Source organism: Peromyscus leucopus, chromosome 23 (assembly GCF_004664715.2).
Source record: "Peromyscus leucopus breed LL Stock chromosome 23, UCI_PerLeu_2.1, whole genome shotgun sequence".
Taxonomy (NCBI): domain Eukaryota; kingdom Metazoa; phylum Chordata; class Mammalia; order Rodentia; family Cricetidae; genus Peromyscus; species Peromyscus leucopus.
The window spans coordinates 8,443,693-8,468,112 of record NC_051082.1 but is presented as its reverse complement, the minus strand read 5'-3'; the positions used below and the strand labels follow the sequence as shown (position 1 = coordinate 8,468,112).

General features: G+C 50.2%; 1 protein-coding gene across 2 annotated transcripts in view; it reads right to left on the bottom strand.

The window, feature by feature from the left end:
- Nucleotides 1-2,384: 2,384 nt before the first annotated feature.
- The window catches only part of Vsig10 (V-set and immunoglobulin domain containing 10), a 36,585-nt gene continuing 14,549 nt past the window's right edge, over nucleotides 2,385-24,420 (bottom strand). The window contains exons 3-9 of one of the 2 annotated variants that reach the window (XM_028878823.2): nucleotides 21,714-22,013; nucleotides 16,977-17,231; nucleotides 11,855-12,148; nucleotides 9,768-9,878; nucleotides 8,944-8,959; nucleotides 6,650-6,864; nucleotides 2,385-4,896 (exon numbers count right to left, since the gene is read on the bottom strand). In XM_028878823.2, the coding sequence (XP_028734656.1) occupies nucleotides 4,841-4,896; nucleotides 6,650-6,864; nucleotides 8,944-8,959; nucleotides 9,768-9,878; nucleotides 11,855-12,148; nucleotides 16,977-17,231; nucleotides 21,714-22,013 (1,247 nt within the window). In that variant the 3' untranslated portion in view covers nucleotides 2,385-4,840. The remainder of the gene's footprint in view (nucleotides 4,897-6,649; nucleotides 6,865-8,943; nucleotides 8,960-9,767; nucleotides 9,879-11,854; nucleotides 12,149-16,976; nucleotides 17,232-21,713; nucleotides 22,014-24,420) is intronic. The other variant, XM_037198644.1, reaches the window with a different exon arrangement.

Below are 24,420 nucleotides of genomic sequence, written 5' to 3'. Positions count from 1 at the left end.
AAGGGGTGGGCGGGGCGGGCACCTCAGACCCGGGGGCTGCTCCAGGGGACCCGGGGAGCCGACGGGAAAGGTGTTGAAACCGCGTCCCATGTGGACATTGATTGGACAACTAAAACCCTAGACCTGACTGTGGAGAGGTGGCGTGTGCGTGTGTGTGTGTGTGTGTGGGGGGGGTTGCGGTTCTAACAGGATCTAAAGTGAAAGCCCAGAATAGGAGGGGGTAAAGATGAGGCGGGGAGGGGGGAGAAACGAGGGCCGGGCATGAAGCGGAGAGGCCTAGGGGACCAACCCGGGGCTCAGGGAAGCTCCTGGGGTCACGATGAGGGGTGTTGATCTACCAGGCTGAAGGAGCTTTCGGGGGTTCATAGTGGAGGTGGAATGCCAGCCTTGCCAACATCCCCGGGGGAGGGGTGCTGGAGAGCCTGGCGTGGGAAAGCCGGGAGGGGGCGGGGGACTAGGGAGGTGAGGTCAGTCAAGGCTGAGCCCCACAGTAGGCCGAAACCCCCTGAGGAAATCCCCTCTGCGTGTCCTGACACCCTCGGGTCCTGGTCCTGTCCTGATCTGTTTCTTTAATTTGGAGCCGGAAAAGGGGGCGGCTGGGGGATGGGGGTCGAGGGGGGGGAGTTAGTAGTTGCTTTGGTTCCTGTAGTTAACCGGCCTTGGGTTTTCTCATAGGCTCTAATTGTCATCCCCGGTAGTGCCCCGTCACCACCCCCACCCTCAAGGTCGCTCAAGTCCCTTTTCCTGTTCCCAGCCTGGACTTTCCTCAAAGCGCAGCGATCTCCCCATTTCCTTCCCCTTTGAGTCACATGGTTCTCCTCCTGTGGGGCCGGGGGAAGGAAAAATGATGGGTTTAGTAATGACTCTCCCATGCTTTGGGAGTCCAAACCTTGCTTCTGCCTTCCCCCTTTGTATGCTGCTCTCTTCCACTTAATTCTAGTCCAGGCACTCTCTATGACCCATCTCTCCTCGGGTCTTCTGGAATATACCCACCGTTTGTTTACCAGTTGTCTGTCTGAGGACCACCACCACCCACACATCCACTCATCTTCCATTTTTTGCTCACCAGCCCCCTTTTCACCCTTAGGCTTTTTTCCCTTTATCTCTGATGCCCTTCCCGATCTCCTTAGATCCCCCTTCTATTCTCCACTCACTAACCTGCCTTGTTTCTCCCACCTCTACCATTTTCTCTTCAGTGTTCTTGTGTGAGAGAATACGCATCCATATGGATGCCAAAGGTACTGTCCCTAGTTGGGTTTTGCTTTTATTATGTGTTTGCATGGTGTTTTGCCTGCATGTGTCTGCACAGGCGTGCCTGGTGTCCAAGGAGACCAGAAGAGGACATTGGATTCCCTGAAACTGATCAATAGATATTGTGAGCGGTCATGTGGGTACTGGGACTCGAACCCAGATCCCCTGGAAGAGCAGCGCCGGTGCTCTCGGTTCCTAAGCTATCTCTCCAGCCCCCTCTTTCTCTCTCCAGTGTCCATTGCTTGGTGTCTTTGGGTTCTCATTTTTAATGTTTTTATTTTGAGGTGCTGGAGCCTGAACCCAGGACCTCCCACATGTAGACATTCTATCATCGAGGCACACCCTTTCCTGTACTGTGTCATGGAAAGTAAGGTGGTAAGAATGAAACAAAAATAAAACTTTCCGTCTCTTTTCCAAATCGTTTTCGTTGTTGTTACTTGGCTTTCCTTTTTTAAATATCCATGTATCCTGCATAATGGGCATTAACAGCTTAGATGCAAGATTGTAAGACATCCGCAGCAAACTTCTGCCCTCCGGGGTTCTCCCATTGTGCTGTAAGCCTGTATTTAAAACCTCCTCCCTCCTTCAATAAACAGCATTCGGTATTAAAAAAACCACTTATTTAATTTTGTGTGTGTGTATGCAGCGAGGTGAGGGATGCCATGGTGTGCACCTGGACATCAGAGGACAACTTTTGTGGAATAGGTTCTCTCCTACCTGTGGGTCAAAGACTGAACATAAGTCTGTCAGGCTTGGAAGTAAATGTCTTTATAGGTTGAGTCCCATCTTGCTAGCCCTGGTTGATTTTTGAGGCACAGTCTCATTCTGTAGCCTAGGCTGGACTCGGCAGTCCTGCCTCAGCTACCCAAGTGCAGGGATTACAGACTCAACTCTAATCCCCATTCTTTTTCTTTTTTAAGATTTATTTATTATGTATACAGTGTTCTGTCTGCAGGCCAGAAGAGGGCGCCAGATCTCATTACAGATGGTTGTGAGCCACCATGTGGTTGCTGGGAATTGAACTCAGGACCTCTGGAAGAACAGTCAGTGCCTCTTAACCTCTGAGCCATCTCTCCAGCCCATAACCCCCATTCTTTACATTTACTCATCAGGTATAACGCAAGATCACTGAATTGTATGTTAAAAAATAACTTTATTCCAACATCTCTTAAAAATTCATAACCTTAGGACTAATTTCTCCCAAATTTCCCCTATCAAATGGTAAGGTCAGTCACACAGCCACCTGCGGTCCTTCCTCTGCAGCAGCTGGCAGCCAGTCCCGTGTTGAGAAATTCGATTGGCACTTACTGTACAAAGTTGTACCCATCCAGGGTGACACTCATGTGCTTCTGTGATCGTGGGAAATGGAGCTAATGCCAAAGCATGGGACTGCAGAGCCCCTCTCCCATGTATGTCTATTGGCTTCCGAGGAACATCAGTATGATTAAAACACCCCTGAAGTGTTTTTCTTCCTGCTTCTGACAAGTGGATCTCAGGAGTTAACTAATACAGGCAGATACCATTTTTTTCTTTTTTAAGATCAATGCACAAATTGGACTTCCCCATACAGAGTCTGTAACCCATCATCCATATGCCTTGCGATCTGGGTGTGGCTTGTGTTAAGGGAGAGAAGAGGGGTGAGGGGTCCAGTTTTTCACAAACCCAAACATGAAGTCCTTGAGTGCCTGGGCTCTTAACTGATCTGCCATTTTATAAATGTGCACACAGGCCGGTAAGAGTGACAATGATAACTGATCAGGGCTTCAGAACAGGATTTGGCACCAAGCCCCTGAAGCTCCCATTTGCTAGTGGAAAAACCCTCAAATATTTCCTATTACCCGGTGTGTGCAGAAGAGGAAGCTGGGGGAAGCACCCGGTGATCTCACAAAACATTCACTATGTTCCCAGCTATGGCTTCCCCTTCTGACTAGCTTCTCTTTCAAAGTTGCCCCTGAGTCGCAGATCAACTCAGGAGCTCTGTCATCAGGCCTCAGAGGAGAGGCCAGCTCTCAGGACTGAAGGCAACCTGAGTATCCCTTGTGACATGACAGACCGGAGTGACCCAGGGCATGAGGTACCAGAAGGCAAGAGAACCGCGCTCCATTGCTATTCCCAAGGGCTCAAGTTCACAGCCAGCTGAACTTCCCGGAGCTCAGGACACTGGCAGCGGGTCCTTCAGTTCAGTCCCCTCCTGCCCCTTTGCAGGTATTTCTTCTCACCAGCTCCTCGGGACTCTTGGGCCCCAGTGTTACGGTGTCCTTAAAGCCCTAGACCTTGTCTTGTCTGAGCAGGATGTACATTAAGTGCGGAGTGCAAATTCCAAGTCAGATTTTCATGGCTAGCACACAACCTATTGCACCTTCAGAAGATCCCTGACTTCAGAATATTTAGATGAAATTAAAAAAAACAAAAACAAACAAACAAAAAACCAAACAAACAAACAAAAAAAACACCCCAGAACTTAGCTGTCCCAAGCTCAACTCATTACCCACTATTTTCTTTTGAAACTTACTGTCCTCTTTTTTTTCTTCTTCTCCTGTGGAGCTGAGGACCGAACCCAGGGCCTTGCGCTTGCTAGGCAAGCGCTCTACCACTAAGCTACATCCCCAACCCCAACTTACTGTCCTTAATCAGCACATCCCCCTACTAAGTCAGAAGGAAATACATGTATTCCCATTTCCGAGACACAGAAATTGAGGCCGAGTGGACTGTCTGTCCAGTTCAGGCCAGATGCTCTGTTAGGAAATGTTTCCCTTGCCTCCTTGCATACAGCACAAGAGATACAAGGAAAGAAGCCGGAAGCTGACCTTAGGCCCATCATTTAGGGGGCTTTTATAACCACATGCAGCTCTGTAAACCAAGAAGCTATAAGGAAAAGGGGTGTCCCTTTTCTAGGGGAAGAATGGCTGGGGTGGTCAGAGCTGACACAGTCTACGAAGGAGGTCCCCAACAGCAGCTCTGTCAAGCACCCCCCTAGACACCTTTATACCCTAAACTTCCCTCCTTTGTTTCTCAGGAGCTTGGAAAGTGCTGCTGTTTCGTGGTTATTCTAGATGGGGAAAGAGAGGCAAAATAACAAGAAAAGGAGCCTCAGAGTCTGACTCTGAGGTCCAACCCAACTGCCTCCCCTCTCCCTGGAAGGGGCCTGGTTCCTTACCTCTATGTTGATAAAAACAAAAAGAAAGAGCCCGTCTCCATGTTCCCCTTTGTGGTGGGCAAGCTGGTTGCAAACCTGGAATAGTGTGGCACAGGGCACAGATACCAAGTGGGTTGCCCTCACCTCCCCCACCCCACCCCCCCCCAAAAAAAATCAGTGTCACAGTACATCAACCTGGGTAGAGCCAAGTGTCACAGCCAAGTGGCACCTCAGACACCGCTGGTAACTTTGCCCCGCACCGGCTACTCCTTCCCAGTGCAGTTCACACCACCGAGGTAACCCACACCAAATGAAATCAGTGGAATAAGCCGGGAGGAGAGAAGGCTGCCCGCGCTGGGACAGCCTAGCCGTCACCAACGCGAGCTCCCAGGCAGCGGTCAGAGGGCGGTCAAAACTGAACTTGCAAGACCCGTGGACAGTGGACTGTCTTCATCAAACTGGCTTGTCTTCCTCTTCAACAATGTCACTTTGCCGCTCGTCACTGTCATCTGTGCGGGGGTGAAAGAGTGGAATCGAATGATCTCACCAGCAAGGGGAGGGGTTTTTACCGTCTGCCTCTGTCATCCTGAGGACTGGTGAGCTACAGAATTGGACCTTGCCGGGCAGTGGTGGTGCATGCCTTTAATCCCAGCACTCGGGAGGCAGAGGTAGGCGGATCTCTGTGAGTCCGAGGCCAGCCTGGGCTACCAAGTGAGTTCCAGGAAAGGCGCAAAGCTACACAGAGAAACCCTGTCTCGAAAAACCAAAAACCAAACAAAAACAGAATTGGACCTTAAGGAGGAGGAAGGGCGGTAGGGCAGTGTGTATCACAATCTCCCTCATTCCATTTTGTTCTGTTTGAGGCAGGGTCTCACGTAGCCCAGGCTGGCCCCAAACTCACTACATAGCCAAGGATAACTCAACTTTTGATCCTCCTGCCTCTATTTCCCAAGGGCTGGCTTGCACCATCATACCCAGAAGTCACCTGTTTTCTGAATTCAGAATCTAGATATGGCTGGTACTTGTCACCCATTACGCTCCTGACTCAAACAGAAATGTTCTCTCTCCTTATTCAAATTCAACTGCCCTTCTAGATCTGCCTCAGAGCACCTCTTCCCCAAAGCTGCCCCTGGCCAAATTGCCCCTCCCAGCTCATCTTCTTTTAAAGTCTCAAGATTTTGGGTTGTTCTTCAGACAGGGTTTCTCTTCATAGCCCTGGCTGTCATGGAACTCACTGTGTAGACCAGGCTGGCCTCGCACTCACAGAGATCCACCTGCTGCTGCCTCCTGAGGCCTGGGATTAAAGGCGTGCACTGCCACCACCTTGCTGGTCTCAGGATTTTTTTTTTTTTTTTTTTGGTGCCTGTGCTGGATCTTGCTCTATAGACCAGGCTGGCCTTGAACTCAACAGAGATCTGCCTGCCTCTGCCTCCCAAGTGCTGGAATCAAAGGCATACACCACTACCACCCGGCTGGTCTCAGGATTTTTAAATCTACCGACCATCAGAACAGTTCTCCTTGGGGTTTCTCTCAGCACTGGATAAATTTTACTTCCATTTTAATTCCCCCACACACCCCACACACACATTTTCATGCACTCAGCCTGCTGGTCTTAGCAAGCTGCCCACTCAGACAATAAAGGGCTTTCTTTCCTATTCAACAATCTCCGTACTATGTCTGCCCCACGTCCTTTGTTAGATGATTTCTTCTCTGTGCTGGTGGTTAATACATGGTAATTATCTTCCCCTAAATGCGTGGGACCAGAAGCAATGTGGACTTCAGATTGTGGGTAATCTGCATGTACAGAATGAGAATCCATAAGGTGGGACCCAAGTCTAGACATGAACTCTTAAGTTTATTTTATAGTTCCCTTAAATAGGTCATTTGTAGGTAATTGCAAAAAATATTAATTTTATTGTTTATGTATTTAGCGGGGATGGGTGAAGGTCAGAGGACAAGTCTGGGGGTGAACTCAGGTCATCGAGGGTTGGCAGCCCATCTTACCAGCCCCATTTTATATGATATTTTAAATAATCTCATGCATGAAACAAATAAGTTGAAGCATCAGGCTTGGGACATACATTGACAATTAAATGTTTCACATTTTTTTGGGGGGGATGGAGCACTCAACCGAATGTGGAGTTTCGGGTTCTAGACTAAACTTGAGCTAGTTAACTTCCTTAGGCTCTAAGGAATTGCCCCCTTACTCCTTAGAGACACCTCCGGGGAAGCTGATGACATGGGAGTATCTAGCAAGCTTACCATGCAGGTCCTGGAGTCCATTCCCCATGCGGTCTAAGTTCCCATTGACCAGCGCGGTCACTCTGTGAACGTGGCCGTGCTTGCGGGTCTCTCTTGGCAACTCCTCCCTCTCATCTGTCCCCGGCTCTACCTCTTCAACATCTTCCTTGTCTTCTTCCTCCTCCTCTTCCCCTTCAGAATCCACCAAAACCATGACGTCACCCATGTCCTGCCCCCTAATTTCCAAAGGAGAGAGAGAAAAAAAAAAAATCAGATGTCATCTCTCCCAGCTTGCGCCCCAATGAACAGACACCACCAGGCGCCTTGTAATCCCTTTAAGACGGTGGGAAATTCTTCATGCAGTCAGCATGGCTCAGTCATGACAGCGAGGTTGTAACCTCAGGAAGAGATGTAGTCACGGAGGGCGAAAGATGGTGGCCGGGTCTTTTGTAGGATATTTGTTTATAGGCTGTCCCTACCATGTTGTTTCAGGCATCCAGCCCTGTTATAATTGGGGTGAATCTAAATGCTGCATTCTGAGCTGGGGGTGTGGCTCAGTGGCAGGAGTGCGTGCCCTGTATGTATTCATGGTGGGGCATGAAGTTCCATCACTTGGCAGGTGAACCCAGGACCATCCACAGTTTAAAGTCATCTTTGGTTACCCTAGTGAGTTTGAAGCCGGCCTGGGATACCTAAGAAATTGTCTCCAAAGGTTAAAAATAAAATAAAATAAAAAAGTAAAAATAAAAACAAAGCGGGGTTCTTTCCTAAAATGCTCTTTATTTCTGTCTCACTCCTGGAGATCTCTCCTGATCCTTGGGTAAGGTCTTCTCCCCTCCATGCACATCTGGGCTCTATGTCCAGCATCCAGGTGTGGAACTGCTCTTGGCTAACCACTGCCGTGTCCTGCCTCACCTGGCTACACACTTCTTTTTTGTTTTGTTTTTCGAGACAGGGTTTCTCTGTGTAGCCTTGACTGTCCTGGATCTCGTAGACCAGGCTGGCCTCCAACTCACAGAGGTCCGCCTGCCTCTGCCTCCCGAGTGCTGGGATTAAAGGCGTGCACCACCGCCGCCCGCCCGGCTACACGCTTCTTAAGGAGGGAATGGTGTGCTTCACCCAGGGACCACAAGCCCAGGAGCACTTCAGCCACAATCCACCCTCCTCACACCCCTCTGTGAAATGGATGGAGGGGATGAGGGCTCAGAGGAAGCTCCGTGCACAGAACTCAGGGACAGCAACCGGGACCCAGGGGCACGGTTCCAAAGCCACTTCCCACAATGCCACACTGGTGTCCCTGGAGATAAGCTGGGGGATGGCAAATTTGCCAGGACAATGGCCCTCAACAACAGAGTGGCAAAGGGAATGAATCCCCACGAAAGACGGTTCTAGAACAGTAAGACTCCATTGTGAGGAAAGAGGGAAAAAAAAAAGAACTACTTTCTACTGCCCAGCATCATTTGGGAAATGAAATATACACATTCCATTTGTTTACTTGTCCCTCGCTATTTTTGTGCGAGGGTGGGGACTTCTGGGCATGTTTAGACTTGTCTTCCAGCACATTCTATGAGCCTATGACTCAGTCTTCCTTTTGCTCTTTTTAGAAAATGGGGGCTAGAGAGATGACTCAGAGGTTAAGAGCACTGGCTACTCTTCCAGAGGTCCTGAGTTCAATTCCCAGCAACCACATGGTGGCTCACAACCACCTGTAATGAGATCTGGTGCCCTCTTCTGGTATACATACAAACAGAACACTGTATACATAATAAATAAATAAATCTTGAAAGAAAGAAAGAAAGAAAGGAAGGAAGGAAGGAAGGAAGGAAGGAAGGAAGGAAGGAAGGAAAAAGAAAGAAAGAAAGAAAGAAAGAAAGAAAGAAAGAAAGAAAGAAAGAAAGAAAGAAAGAAAGAAAGAAAGAAAGAAAATGGAATAAAGCAAACGGCTGAGTGACCTGGCTCATACGTACACATGGTCTACATGCATCATTGTGCCCAACCCATAGGTTCCCCTTGTACAGGAGCACAGGACTCTGGAATGCATCAGATCCTACCGCCTGCTTCCTGGATTCACCAGCAGATCCTTATCACTCCATTGTGTCTCTCCACCTTCTCATCAGTAAAACAGACACATGCACACACCCACCTCAGGAGGTCATCAAGATGGAGGTTTTCCCACCATGCCTTGGGAAGCGCCCACCCCAGGGTCAGGGACATGGCTGGCTCCATCAGAGTTAACTATTATTGTTCTTAAGGAAAACAGAAGCGATAGGAAAGGACGGAAGTAGGCTTTGGATTAGAGTCCCAAGAGCACTCACCTGAAAGTGCTCCCTGCTGAAGAGAGAAAAGAAAACAAAAGTGAGCATCAGGGGCATCATTTCTGTCTCAGCGTTTTCAATCAAACCAGCAATGACTGAGGAGATCACCCAACAAACAGCACGAGGGCCTGAGATCACATTCGGATGCCTAAATAGCCAGGCATGGTTGTATGTACCTGGGACCCCAACATTGTTGGGGGGTGGGGGAGGTGGAGCCTAGGAGCTTGCTAGCCAGCCAGCCTAGCCAAAGGGGTGAGCATCCAGTACATGGAGACCCCGTCTCAAGTAAGTCATGGCATACATGGGCACATACACATTCCTGTGCATACAACAGATATACACATAGAGAAAGTAATAAATATATAATTAAAGATTAAAAAAAAACAACCCTAACATTGACAAAAGATAAACAACTAAGGAACATTCCAAACGCTTGGGTACTTAGGGGCCTCATTATTGTACACATTGCTCCAATGAACCATTCATAGGCTAGGGCATTAGGGGGAAGCTGGGCATAGGGTTTTCCTCTTACACACAGTTTTTTACATTTTTACTTCTTTTTATATATATGGGTGTTTTGCCTGTATGTCTGCCCACCACATGCATGCCGGTGTCCAAGGAGACCAAAAGAGGGCACTGGATCCCCTGGAACTGGAGTTGCAGACAGCTGTGAGCTGCCATGCAGATCCTGGGAATCAAACCCTGGTTCTCTGGACGAGCAGCCAGTGCTCTTAACTGCTGAGCCATCTCTCCAGCCCCACCCACGACATTTTTTTTTTTTTTGAAGCCTGAAAGAGAAGCCGGGGAACCCGAGGGGCTCTTACCTTTCCAGCAGAACACGGGGCTGTAATACAGTATGAGCCCGGCGACAACGGCCAGTCCCAGCAGGAGGAGGCTGACCACCGTCCCCACGATGCCCCCGACATTCAGAGGTTCTGTAAAGAGATCGCACTGTGAGCCCTTTCACATGGTCAGGTAAAACCTCCGCTCTTCAGCCCACATCCACTTCTTGTCTCGTCTTGGTTTTAGGTTCACAGGACCACTCCGAAATCAACCTCAGGCAGAGAGAGTTTAGGAGATCAAGTGAAGCGTGGAGCTGAAAGAACACTGTCAAGTTAAGGGGCTTTGCGTGGGCCAGACACTGGGACTGTGTCCAAGGCCACAGTGTGCCCGAGTGGGAGCTAGTGCCACAGTAAACAGAGTGATCGACGGGCCAGAGCAGAGAGTTTATTTCTTATTTTTTGTTGTTGTTGCTTTTTTGAGACAGGGTTTCTCTGTGCTGCCCCGGCTGGCCTCGAACTCACAGAGATCCACCTGCCTCTGCCTCCTGAGTGTTGAGATCAGAGGTGTGCGACACCCCTGCCCAACCAGAACAGAGAATTTAGGCACTGGCCACACACAGAAAAAAATGTGACATCTGGGTATGGTGACCTAGGCCCAAGGCAGGAGGATCACAAGTTCAAGCCTAACCTAGTCTACAGAGGAAGTTGTAGGCTGGCCAGGGCTACATAAAGGACCCTACCTTACATGAAGAACCAGCTGAAGATCGTGGTACTGTCATGGGAGTGAACAAGGGAAGCCAGGACAGATGGAGCTGGGCCAAACCCAGGACAGATGCAGCTAGGTCAAACCCAGGCAAGGTGGGAGGGGCCAAATTGAGGAAGGAAACTTGATCTGACCACACACCACCCACATAAAAAATCAAGTCCGTGGGGAGAATGTTAAAACTTCAGAAAAAAAATCATAGAAGAAAGCCAGGCATGGTGACGGACACCTGTAATTCCAAGCACTCTAGCGAAGACAATACAAAACCAAAATATCAATCCACTCTGAAGAACCTTGCAGACACCTGTGCCCTGCAGGTTAACACACTTATCGCAAATTTAATTCTTTATTACATGTTTTGTTTGTGTGCTCCCACATGCCCAATTGGGCATGCCATGGTCAGAGGACAACTTGGGGGAGTTGGATCTCTCCTTCACCATGTGGGTCCCGGAGACCAAACTGAGGTGGTCAGACCTGGAAGCTACTCGCTGAACCATCTTACCAGCCCACGATTCTCTGAGTAAAATGAAACGTGTACACCCATCTCATTAGCAGGCCCGTTTGCTGTCAGATTTAATAAACAGTGAAAGTGCACGTATATCCCAAAAAAGCTTTCCCAAAAATTGCTTTATGATTTATCATCTGCCAATGTTGGATTTGTGTAATTTACATCTCTTCACACCAAGGGCCCTGGAAAAACTTTGGGTAAAAAGTTGTGACTGAGACATTTAAACAGCAGCTCTGGTATTAAAGGGGACATCGCTTCCTCCCTCCCTCCCTCCCTCCCTCCCTCCCTTCTTTCTTGTTTTTAGACAGGGCCTGTGGCCCAGGCTGCCTCAAGCTCTCTACGTATCTGAGATGACCTTGAACTTCTGATCCTCCTGCCTCCACCTCCTGAGTGACGGGATGGCAGACAGGTGCCACCATGCCTTTTTATGAGGGGAGGGAGATGGGACCCAGAGCTTTTATGCCTTAAGATATACAAATTGTTAACCGTGATTTCTAGAACTTGCCCTGCCCCGCCACGGAAAGTTCCAGGATAGAAGAGAACTATGAATTCCCTTTGCTGTTACAATTCAATAATTTCACTATATATGTGTGTGTGAGAGTGTATATATATATATATGCATGTATATGTGTATATGCAGGTTCTAACACATAGGTTTTGGTGAGTAACAGGAGTAATTTCAGTGTTCCCAGGATTGGACACTAATTTTCTCAGTCACCCTGTCAAACCCCAGGTAAGCAGATACGCCATCTTCAGTTGGCCACGGCTTACGTGAAGGGGGGCCCCCAAGGCCTTCCCCCTCAATGGCGCCAGGTCCTCTGAGGCTCTTAACTCTTCGGGGCCACCCTCGGCACCTACCTTTCACGCTCAGCCAGATGTCTACTGCCCTCACCCCCACGAGGTTCTCAGCCCGGCAGAAGTAGAAGCCCTCGTCCAGGTCCTGGGAGCAGTTGTGGATGGTGAGGAAGGAGTCCTGGCCGTGCTGGGTAATGTGATGGTGGCTGCTGGGCTGGATGACCGCGTCGGGCAGCGAGAGGTTCCTCAGCCACTGGATCCTGGCGGGTGGGTTGGCGCCTGTCACTTGGCAGGTGAGCGTCACGTTGCCCCCCACGAAGCAAGTTTTCATGGGCTGAGAAGCAAGTGAGGGGCTCGCTGGTGGTCGGGAGAGGGTAAACAGAGGCAAATGTTTCAGGAGATTCAAGCCATGGCCTCTCCTTTCCCAGCAAAGCAACTAATGCTCCTAATTCCCACACCTTGCCTCGTCCTCCGGAATAAAGCCTAACATCTGTCGGGTACTTAACTGTGCACAAGGAGCAGTATGCCAATGAGCCCAACTCAGTCTCAAAAGAGCCTCGAGATGATTCCCATTTTGTAGAGAAGGAAACGGAGGCACAAAGAAAGCCAAGCGACTTGCTCAGTCACACAAGGTAAATAAGAGATATGGCTAGGACACAGAGGGACCTGTTGTCCCACTTTGCCCAGGACTCAGAAGGCTGCTGGGTCGTGAGGTTTCCCGTGCAACTCCAATACAGCTCCGGGTGAAACCAGATAGGCTGATGATGACCATGGACCCTGAGACCCAAGGCCCAGGCTCTGCCACCCACTGTCTTACACATCTACATACAAGAGGTACACGGGCCAGTGAAAGGGCTCAGTGAATAAAGGAGCTTGCTGCCAAGGTCCTGAGCTAGGTCGCAGAGATACATGTGACGGGAGAGAAGGGACACCAGCCAAGTTGTCCTCCGACCTCTATGCTCACACTGTGGCACACGGACACACATATACGCATGTGCACCACACACACCCATACACAAACATACAGCTGTAATGTAACACAAGTACACTGACCGTGTTAAACGCTGACATACAGGCCAAGGAGGGTCAAGAAGAGGACAGGACAGCTGTTTCCTCTCATTGATGTGACAAGCTACCACCAACTCAGTGGCTAAAGCCATGTTCTATGATAGTGAAATGATTTTATGAGGTTAAAAAGTCAGGGTGCTAACAGAGCTGGCTCCTTTTGGATGCTCCAGGGAGCCCATCCTTCTCACACTGCAGGTGGGTCCCTGTGTTGTTTTTTTTTTTTCCTCCAACAGGGTTTCATGTAGCACAGGCTGTCCTTGAACTTGCTATGTAGCTGAGGCTGGCCTTGAACTCCTGAGCCTCCCTGCCTCCATCTCCTCAGATAAGGATTATAAGCATGTTACCACACCCCACACACACCCAGATCCCCCCCTCTCAGTTTTGAGTGTGTATTTTTATTTTTAATTACATGTATGTGGTATGTGTGCAGGTGGAGGGGAATGAGTCGTGCCCATGTATGGATGCCCTCAAAGGCCAGAGGGACCAGATCCCTCTGGAACTGGATTTGTAAGTCACCTGACAAGGGGCCTGAGATCTGGAACCTTATAAGGGGTTTGGGTCCTCTCTGAGCAGAAAGCACTCTTAGCCACTGGGCCATCTCTCTAGCTACTCTTTTCTTCTTTTTTTTTTTTTTCCTTTGGTTTTTCCAGACAGTGTTCTGTGTGTAGCTTTGCACCTTTCCTGGAACTCTGTAAACCAGGCTGACCTTGAACTCACAGAGATCCGCCTGGCTCTGCCTCCCAAGTGCTGGGATTAAAGGCGTGTGCCGCCACCACCGCCTGGCCACTCTTTTCTTCTTTCTTGTGTTGTTTTATTTGAGATAGGCTCTCACTATGTAGACTAGGCTTGCCTAAAACTCACTATGTAGACCTAGCTGTTCTGAAATACAATATATAGACCAGGCTGGCCTGGAACTCACTATGTAGACCAGGCTAGCCTGGAACTAAGATACCTACTTGTCCCTGCCTCCTGAGCAGCTGGATTTAAAGGCAGGTGCCATCATGTCTGACATCTTTTTGTGTTTCTTGACGCCACCCCTTCCTCACATCTTCTAAGTGTCTTCCTTCTAAGATCCTATTAGCCGATGACTCTGACCTCCCACCTCCCTCTTATAAAGACCCACAGAATGACACTAGGACCACGGGATAACCCAGAATAACGTGCCCATCTCAACACGCCAACATCATCGATGTCTATGTCCCCATCTCAACATGCTGACTTCATCACTGGCCCTTTGGCTATGTAAGGAGGCACCGCTCATCAGCCAGGCAGTGCTGGTGCTTGCCTGTGGTGATGATATACTGTGTACCCTAATAAACTTGCCTGAGGATCAGACAACAGAGCCAGCCACGAGATTAGACATAGAGGTCAGGCAGTGGTGGCACACACCCTTAATCCCAGCACTTGAGATCTCATGCCTTTGCTTAGGAAGCACACACACCTTTAATCCCAGGAAGTAATATGGCAGGGCAGAGAAAGGTATATAAGGCTTGATGAAACAGGAACTCACTCTCTCTCTCTCTTTTTTTTTTTTTTTTTTTTTTTTTGGTTTTTCGAGACAGGGTTTCTCTGTGTAGCTTTGCACCTTTCCTGGAACTCACTTGGTAGCCCAGGCTGGCCTTGAACTCACAGAGATCCGCCTGCCTCTGCCTCCCGAGTGCTGGGATTAAAGGCGTGCGCCGCCGCCGCCGCCGCCGCCGCCGCCGCCGCCGCCGCCACCACCACCTGGCTAGGAACTCACTCTCTTTAGGCTGAGGGTTTCATAGAGGTAAGAGCTAGTGGCTGACTGTTCTGCTTCTCTGATCTTTCAGCTTTCACCCTGATATCTGGCTCTGGGTTTTTTATTAAAAGACCATCTAAGATTCGAACAAAACATGCCTTTAATCCCAGCACTCTGGAGGCAGAGGCAGGCGGATCTCTGTGAGTTCGAGGCAAGCCTGGTCTACAGAGTGAGTTTCTACACAGAGAAACCCTGTCTTGAAAAACCATAACCAAAAAACAAAAAAGGTATCTTTCCTCATTGCTGGATGGTGCCTTTCCCTCCTCTCTGTGGGGAACCTAGATCTCCTTCCGGGTCATGAAGTCAACAAGAGTGGCAAGCGTCACTGGTGTGCTAATATTCAGGGACACTCAAACCAGAGTTTCAGAACTGGCTTGTTTTTTCCTTAAGCGAGCCCCTGGTGACTTTTTCCCAGACCCCAAACAAGAGGTCATGCTTGTGACTAGGCTGACAAGCAGAGCACACTCTTCAAAACATCACCCACAGAACTGAAGAAATGGCTGAGAAGGGTTAAGAGATGTGCTGATTAATTTCATGTGAATTTTGACCCAGGCTACAGTCACTGGAGAGGAGGGGAAATGGGAAAATGCCTCCATAAGACTGGGTTGTAGGCAAGCCCACAGGGCATTTTTTTAATTAGTGATTGATGGGGGAGGGCCCAGGCCATTATGGGTGGGGCCATCCCTGGGCTGGTGGTCTGGAGTTCTACAAGAAAGCAGGCTGACCAAGCCATGGGGAGTAAGCAGGTAAGCTGCCTCTGCATCAGCTCCTGCCTCCAGGATCCTGCCCTGCTTGAGTTCCTGTCCTGACTTCCTCTGATGATTGATTGTAATGTGGAAGTGTAAGCCAAAGAAACCCTTTCCTCCCCAAAATGCTTTGGTCATGGTGTTTTCACCACCACAACAGAAACCCTAAAGTAAGACGACATTATGTTCTTGCACAGAACCTGGGTTCCATTCCCAACACCCACATGGCAACTTACAACCATCTCTAACTCCAGCTCCCGGGGATCCAGCGCCCTCCTCTGGCCTCCGAGAGCACCAGGCACACACATGGGTGCAGGTAAAACACCCACGTACACAAAATACCACACACACACTTGACCAGCACGGCAGCTATCCATTCAAAGAGTTTATCCGAGAGGATGCACTGGACAGGGACAGCGAGAAAGACTGCAAAAGATGTGGGGCATGTGGAGCTCCCCAAGTGAGGATGGCTGTGGGGGCCTTCACATGATGGGGTGGCCCTTCACCCAAAGCATATGCTTCATTTTTCAATGAATGGACCCACAGGCCACTTTGACACGTCTGCAGCAGAGGATGGCGGCTCCTGTCTGTGGTCCCACTCACTATTTTGGAGGTTGAGGCTGGAGGGCACTTGAGCCCAGGAACTCAGAGTCAACCTGGCAATCTAGCCAGCCCCTCTTTTGTGGGTGCACAGAATCCTCGGCCTCACTCAGGCTAAGCAAGGTCTGCTCTACCCTCCACCCTAATATCCCTTGTCTCTCTCAAGAGACAGGGTCTTGGGTGAGTGGGGGGGGGGAGCGGGAAAGGGGGGTCAAGGGAGGATATCCTACTTACTATGTGTGAGATCTACGGTTTCATCTCCAGCACAAAACCAAAAGAGAACAAAGGAGCCTGATAATTCTCCTCCACCCCCACTTGAATGTGGGCTCCAGGTAGTGACTTGTTGCTAAGAGACAGAAGGGTCCAGAAGGCAGACCGTGCAAGCAACTCCCAAGGCTAGGTCCTGCAAATGGTCACTCCTGCCTGGCTCAGCTCGGCTTGTATCACTGGCTCTCAAGAAAGTGGGTCACCACATTGAGAGGACACACTGGCAGCCCCAGGGTAGTCCCATGTGGAAAGGGGACAGTTCGCCATGCATATGAGTGAGCACCTGTGACATGTACCTTTTCTCATAATTCCAGCACCCCAACTTCCAAGTCGTCTGGCTGACACCCCGTCCCATCACATTCTTGAGAAGAGAACCGCACCCTACCAGAAATCCTCAGGCAACAAATGGTATGGTTAAAGCCACCAAGTATGGGAGGGCCAGGATTCTCGGTTACACGATAAAGAAGACAGAGGCCTTACATCCATCCTGCTCACTGTGCCAAGTGACGAGAAAGGAGGGCACAGACACACAGTCCAGTGTTTGCCGTGATGGAGAACATCTTTAAACCTGGAAGGGAGCAGCCATGAGGCACCGGGAGAGGCGGGGGAAGATTCTGGGCACTCCAGCACTGAGTTTCTCTCACAGGACTATCATCAAACGGTTCTTTGAGAAGAAAGACAGGCAGGTGAACCCCAACCCCGGGACAAAGCAAGGCAGACTCACAGATCTGTACCACACAGCTGCCTCCCGACTCTGGTCCCACAATGTGGCTCCCAACGCACTTGAACTTCTTGCCCTCCGACAGCTGTGAGGGGTTCAGTGCTTGCAGCTTTGAATTCCCCACGACCGTCCCTCCGGGTTCTTCCGTCCACAGGAAGGTCGGGTCAGGGTAGCCCCCATCCCAATTACAGGCGAGTTCCAGGACGATGGAGTCTGAAGACACCCCCACTGAGCACTGAGGAGCTGATGGAGGGGGCCCTGCAAAAGAGCAGAGGGGGGGGGGGAATGCATGCTTCATTTCAGACTCTGAGTCAGACAGGGGGGCAGGGTGTGTGTGTGGTGTGTGTGTGGTGTGTGTGTGTGTGTGTGTGTGTGTGTGTATGTGTGGTGTGTGTGTGTGTGTGTGGTGTGTGTGGTGTGTGTGTGTGGTGTGTGTGTGGTGTGTGTGTGTGTGGTGTGTGTGTGTGTGTGTGGTGTGTGTGTGTCTGGTGTGTGTGTGTGTCTGGTGTGTGTGTGTGTGTGTATGTGTGGTGTGTGTGTGGTGTGTGTGTGTGTGTGGTGTGTGTGTGTGGTGTGTGTGTGTGTCTGGTGTGTGTGCGTGTGTGCGTGTGGTGTGTGTGGTGTGTGTGTGGTGTGTGTGTGTGCGTGTGTGTGTGTGTGGTGTGTGTGTGTGTGTGTGTGTGTGTGTGGTGTGTGTGTGTGTGTGGTGTGTGTGGTGTGTGTGTGGTGTGTGTGTGTGTGTGGTGTGTGTGGTGTGTGTGTGGTGTGTGTGTGTGTGTGGTGTGTGTGGTGTGTGTGTGGTGTGTGTGTGTGTGTGTGTGTGTGTGGTATGTATGTGTATGTGGTGTGTGTGTGTGTATGGTGTGTGTGTGTGGTATGTATGTGGTGTGTGTGTGTGTGTGTGTGTGTGGTGTGTGTGTGTGTGTGGTGTGTGTGTGTGTGGTATGTGTGTGTGTGTGGTATGTGTGTGTGTGGTGTGTGTGTGTGTGTGTGTGTGTGTGTGTGTGTGTGTGTGTGTGTGTATGTGTGTGGTGTGTGTTACAGAACCAGGATCTCAGAGCCACCAAGGCCAGCTAGTCTACCTTCAGAAAGCACCTACTGAGCTGAGGGGTGTAGCTCAAATAGTACAGAGCTTGCCTAAGGTGCCATGCACATTACAGTTCGATCCTCAGCACCCACAAAATGGTTTGGTGGTACTCGTCTGTAACACTAACACTTGGGAGACAGGGGCAGGAGGACTGGGAACTGATGGTCATCCTTGGCTACTTATCTAGTTCAGGGCTAGCCTGGGATACAAAGGACACTGTCAAGAGGAAGAAGAGAGGAGGAGGAGGGCAGAGGCCATCGATGGCTCAGTGGGTGAAAAGTTATTTGCCTTGCAGGCCTTACCACACAAACCTAATGCCTGCAGCCCACAGTGGGAAGAGAAACAACTTCCGGAAGTTAGCCTTTGACCTCCACACACATGCTGAGGTACGCGCCCACCCACACATCAGACACTTACAAAACTAATTTTAAAAAACTCTGAAGGGGCCGCAGTGGGTGCTGGGAATTGAACCTGGGACCTCTGGAAGAGCAGTCAGTGCTCCAAACTGCTGAGGCATCTCTCCAGCCCAAAATTTTGTATCTTATATGAGTGAGTGGATATGTAGTACTCACCTATAGGAAAAATTACTGGGAACAAGCACAGAGATGCTCGGGACAATTGTGTCCGCTTGAAGCTCCTCTGCGTTTTAAGCACATAAATGTAAAGATTTACGTTCCTCACGTGTGTATGTCAGGGTCCTCCTCCATCACTCGCTACCTGCTCCTCTGTGGCAGGGGTGTCCTCCTGAACCCTAGGCTCACATCTGGGCTAGGCTGAAATCCAGTGAGGCCCAGAAATCCTCCCGTCTCCTCATCCTTCCTCAGAACTGGGGTCACAGGTGTGTGTGAGGTGTCGGGTTTGTTATGTCTGATACTGGCATCCAAACTCTGATCCCCATGACGACGGGGCAAGCACGCTTGACTACCAAGCCATTGCTGCAAGGGCGTGTCGACATTTACAAATAACCATTTGTGAGAAAGAGCACAGAGTCAGCTAGGTGTAGTGGGATACCCTTTTGATTCAACAGGAGTGGGCTGGGAACACCTACAGGGTTTACCAAAAGACGGATGGGAGAGGTGGAACAGTGGATAAGTAAGATGTCGTATTTTCATACAACGGATCACTATTCAACCATGAAAAGTGAGTTCAAGACCAGCCTGGTCTACAAGAAAAAGAACGAGGCACTGATAACAGGCATGAGGCAATGCGGATGAACTCTGAACACCCCGCGCTAAGTGAGAGAAACCAGATAAAGAATGGCTCAGTGGTTAAGAGCACTGGCTTCTCCTCTGGGGGGGCCCAGGTTCAATTCCCGGCACCCACATGGCAACTGCCTGTAACTCCAGTTCCAGGGGATCCAACACCCTCACAGACATACATGCAGGCAAAATACCAATGCCCATGAAATAAAAATAATTTTTTTTAAAGATTTTTTTTTTTTTTTTTTAAAAAGATAGAAAAGAATATTCAGAATTTGAACTGGCAAGAGACTCAGTGGGTGAAGGTGTCTGTCACGCCTGACAACCAGATTCCCGGGACCCACATGGTGGAGGGTAGAAACTGACTCCTGTAGGTTGTTCTCTGACATGTGTGTGGTGGTGGCATGTGCACACACATAAACACACATGCCAATAGCAAATGAGCCAATCCTGGTAGTGCACATCTGTAATTCTAGCATTCAACAGACAGAGGCAGGTGTATCTCTGTGAATTCAAGGCCAGCCTGGTCTACATAGAAAGTTCCAGGCCAACCAGGGCTACATAGAGAGACTCTGTCTTAAAAAGGGGGGGGGGAGTAAATAAATAAATGAATACACACATTTAAAAAACTCCAAACATCTGTCTTAAGGTGGGAGACAAAAGATTAATTTGTTCAATCCTATTCTTTTTTTTTTGGGGGGGGGGGTTGAGACAGGGTTTCTCTGTATATCAGTCCTGGCAGTCCTGGATCTTGCTCTGTAGACCAGGCTGGCCTCGAACTCACATAGATCCACCTGCCTCTGCCTCCCAAGTGCTAGGACTAAAGGCGTGCACCACCACCGCCCAGCTCAATCCTACTCTTTAGGAATTAACTAGGACCAAAGGGCATCTGATATAAAGATGCAGGGAACACCAGTCACATGGCTGGAGAGATGGCTCAGAGGTTAAGAGCACTGGCTGTTCTCTCGCAAAGGACCTGGGTTCCATCCCCAGCACCCATATGGCAACTCACAACGGTCCGTAACTCCAGTTTCAGGGGATCTAGCGCCCTCTTCTGGCCTTCCTGTGTATGTGGTACCAGACACATTCACAGTACAAATACATAGAGGGCTGACGAAATGGCTCGGCAGGGGAAGGTGCTTGTGGCTAACCCCGACCACCTGAATTTGATCCCTGGAACCCAAGCAAGTACAAGGAGAGTGTAGAATCTTCCAAGTTGTCCTCGGACCTCCACATGGATGTACACACAAAATAAATAAATGTGGGGGGGAGGGCAGGGGAAGAAATATCCAGAATGGATAAATCCGGGGGTCAGGGTGGTCAGGGCTGAGAAGCAGAGGCAGAGCAGCTGCTGGATGAGGCTCACTCAGGTTCCGGTTTTGAATCACTGTGGGCGTGCCCTCCGAGGGGAGTGTGGGATCCTAGCCGCCTGGCCTCCTCTTCCTGTCGCTCTCTCCCAACCAGCTGTGAAGTGAATGGGACCCCTTTGCCATGTGCTCCCGTCATGACGTGCTGTGTGGGGGCAAATCAGCCACAGAGCGGAACCTTTACAACTGTGAGACAGAAGAAACCTTTTTCCTTCATAAGCTGATGGTGTCGGGTCACTTCTCAGAGCACCGGAAAGCCGACTAACACAGAACTCGCTAGAGGTGATGGCTGTACAGCACTTAGTAAACACCAGTGAGTTGTGCCCTTTTTGTGTATGGAGTGCATGTATGTGTACTCGTGTACATATGTGTGTAGGTACATAAGAGGACCAAAGGTCAATCTTAGATGTTGTTCCTCAGGTAACCACCTTATTTGCTGAGACAGGATCTTCCACTGGCCTGGAACTCACAGGCTAGGGAGCCCCAGTGATCCTCAGTCTTTGACTCCCCAGCACCGGGATTATGGCCCGCTTTTTTATGTGGGTGCTGAGGCTCGAACACTGTTTCTCATGCTCCTGTGGCGAGCACTTTACCCACAATTGTCTCTCCAACACATTGTTGGGGTTTTCCCTTTTTTCCAGATAGCCACTTTGCTGCAAAAACTCATGATAGCTTTCCAAGTGCTCGGAGTACAGGGATGAACCGCCGTGACCAGCTTTCATATATTTTGAAATGTTAAAATACTTTCCCCACTATTAAAAAAGAGCTCTGTCTTAGTTTTCCTCTGTGGCTTAGAGGCCTCTGCTACATCCCAGATCAGAACAAGCTCCTAGAAGGGAGGAGCCTCACGCGACAGTCCAGGCATGTGCATGGATGTTGAAAGACGCAATGGAGTATGTCAGGATCTGTGCGTGGACATGCAATGGAGCATTCTACAGCCCCCTCCCCCAGAGAAATGGAGCTCTAAAAGACACGCTACAAGCCACAGCGTAGAGGAAACTGTGAGAGGCAGAAAAAAAGCAGCATTAAAGGCGAGAGAAGACACACACACAGACACAGTTCACGGAGGGGCGTGCTGCTTACGCACAGTAGACCAGCAGCTCGGTGGTCACCTTTCGCTGACTCCCGCTGAGCACGTTGGTGGCTGAGCACGTGTAGTTGCCTTGGAGGTTCTGTGACATCAGCAAGAGCGTGAAGCTGTTGGCCGTCAGGTTCTTTCCAAAGGACTCGGACAGGTTGTGGGCCCGGAACCACCACTCGACCTCGGGCGGAGGCTGGGCGGCGCTGTGGCAGCCGAAGTCCACCTGGGAGCCCCTGGCTGCATACAGGGTCCCGTTGGAGAGGGCACCAGTGGTTGAGATGTTCACCGCGATCTGATCGGGGCCGCCTGGGAATGACAGGGGGGGTGGGGGGGTGTGAACGACCACAGTGGGGTTTGAGCCCCTCGACAGCTCGAAAGGAACCGGACAGCAAGAACAGTCTCCCGACACTCACTGTGTGACAAGGCCCTGGGCTAAGGGTCCTCAGACCTCTGTTCATTTGATCTTGGACAGTTGTAGGAAGTGGACTGTGGCTAGGGGAGAATTTCCTTAAATGACTTTCCATTTGTTTTTTGTTTGGGTTTTGTGTGTGTGTGTGTGTGTGTGTGTGTGTGTGTGTGTCAGGATGTCATGTAGCCCAGGCTGGCCTCAAATTATGTAGCTGGGGATGACCCGGAGCTCCTGATCCCCCTGTTCTTAACCCCCCAGTGCTGTGGCCACAGGTGTATGATACTGTGCCTGGTGTATGTGGTGCTGGGCGTGAAACCCAGGGTTTCACGGTGCCAGGCAAACACTCTACCCACTGAGCAACATCGCCAGCCCTGCCTCGAAGGACTTCCGATCCTCTGTTTCCACTTCCCAAGGGCTGGCCTTAAAATGTTGCAAGCAGCAGCCGGGGAACGTCTCAGAGGGTAAGTGCTGGCCAATCTTTCAGAGGATCGGTAAGGTTCCCAGGACCCACGTCCAGTGGCTCACGGCTTCCCCCAACTTCAGCTCCAGAGGAGCCACGGTCCCCTCTGTGAACTCCCCCATACCCAACACACACACACATACACACACACACACACACCCAACACACACGCACACGCACGCACGCACGCACGTGTTGTGAGTTCGAGGCCAGCCTAGTCTACACAGAGTTCCAAGACAGCCAGTACTACATAATGAGACCCTGTTTTGGTTTCTTAAGAAAACCAAAAAAAAAAAAAAAAAAAAAAAAAAAGAGGGACTAGAGACATAGCTCAGCTCAACAGCTAAGAGCACTGGTTTCTCTTCCAGAGGACCTGGGTTCGATTCCCAGCCACCTACATGGTGGCTCATTAACTGTCAATTCCAGTCCCAGGGGATCTGGCGCCCTCTTCTGACCACCACAGACAAAGCACCCATACACATGAAATACATGAAAAATAAATTCATAACACTAAATTGAAAAAAAAACAAACAAAATTCCTGCCAAGGGGCTAGTGGTTATGAGCACTTGCTGTCCTTGCAGAGGACCCAGGTTCTATTCTCAGCACCCGCCTGGTGACTCCCAACCACCCTGAAGTCCAGTTTCAGGGGCTTTGACAGCCTTTTCTGGCCTCCACAGACATCAGGCACACACAGAATGCACAGACATACACGAGGGCAAAACACCCTACACATAAAGTCCCTACGAAGGAGAAAGGAAAGAACGTGGGCACAGAGGAAAAAAAAGAAAAAGGAACACTTTGGGCCTTCAACTGCTCTCCTACTGAGGCCCTGGAAAGACCTAATCCTAGACCTCAGGAGGGGCTCCACCATGCCCCAAACCTGTCCCCATGGCTTGCTGGGTCTCGGTTTTAGCACAACCGAGGTGTTTAGGAAACACTGGCCTTCCTCAGAGAACCTGGAATTCTCCCAGGTTTGGGCAGACCAGAGCCCATGGAAAGCTCTGGGCCTTTCTTCTCAAGTGCACTGGCCCAGGAGCCCTTTCCCCTCAGTGAGGTTGCCTTCTCTTTAACCACTGGACACGCTGAGCTCCTGGGAGTTGTCCTTAAAGTGTCCCTGAACCGGAGAGAGGTCTAGCCACCACCCACCCCAGCCTAATCCCACTCCCCACATTCACATCAAGGAAATGATGGCTCCAGGCCTGACTGAACTCCAGCTGTGAGGCTTCAGGCAGCTTACTCATCCTTGCTCAGCCTCAGTTTCCTCCTCTGTGAAATGGGGGTGATGACAGTAAGCTCCCACCCCTCCCCCACCCCACCCCACCCCCAGCCAGGGCTAGCGTTCATATAACGCGGCACTCAGAATGGCGCCTGGCATGTCGGAATCACTCTACAAACGCTGGACCTCATCTTAGTTCACCTTCATCTCTGCATTTCGTATGTATTGTTTTCAGTGCTCGGAAGGAAACATGCTGCCTAGGAACTACACCCCACCCAGACCTGAACTTTCTTGACCCCCAAAACGAACAGCGCTGTGGTACCCAGGGCATCCAAGATGCCAAGTTCCCTTTGGCAAAAAAAGGTACCTCTTCCAGCTGGAGAAGCAGTTCCGGGGTACATTGTGTGCTTACTGTGTGCGCACAAGGTTCTGGGTTCAGGGGCAAGTGTGCCACAAATGTGAAGGGGTGGGAAGAAGGAGGGGAGGAGGAAGGGGGTTGGGGAGAAAAGCACAGGGGAGGGAGAGAGACCTTTCATCCCAGCCCTCAGGAGGCAGTGGCAGGTGGATCTCTATGAATTCAAGGTCAGCCTGGTGGTCTACATAAAGTTGTAGGCCATCCAGGGCTAC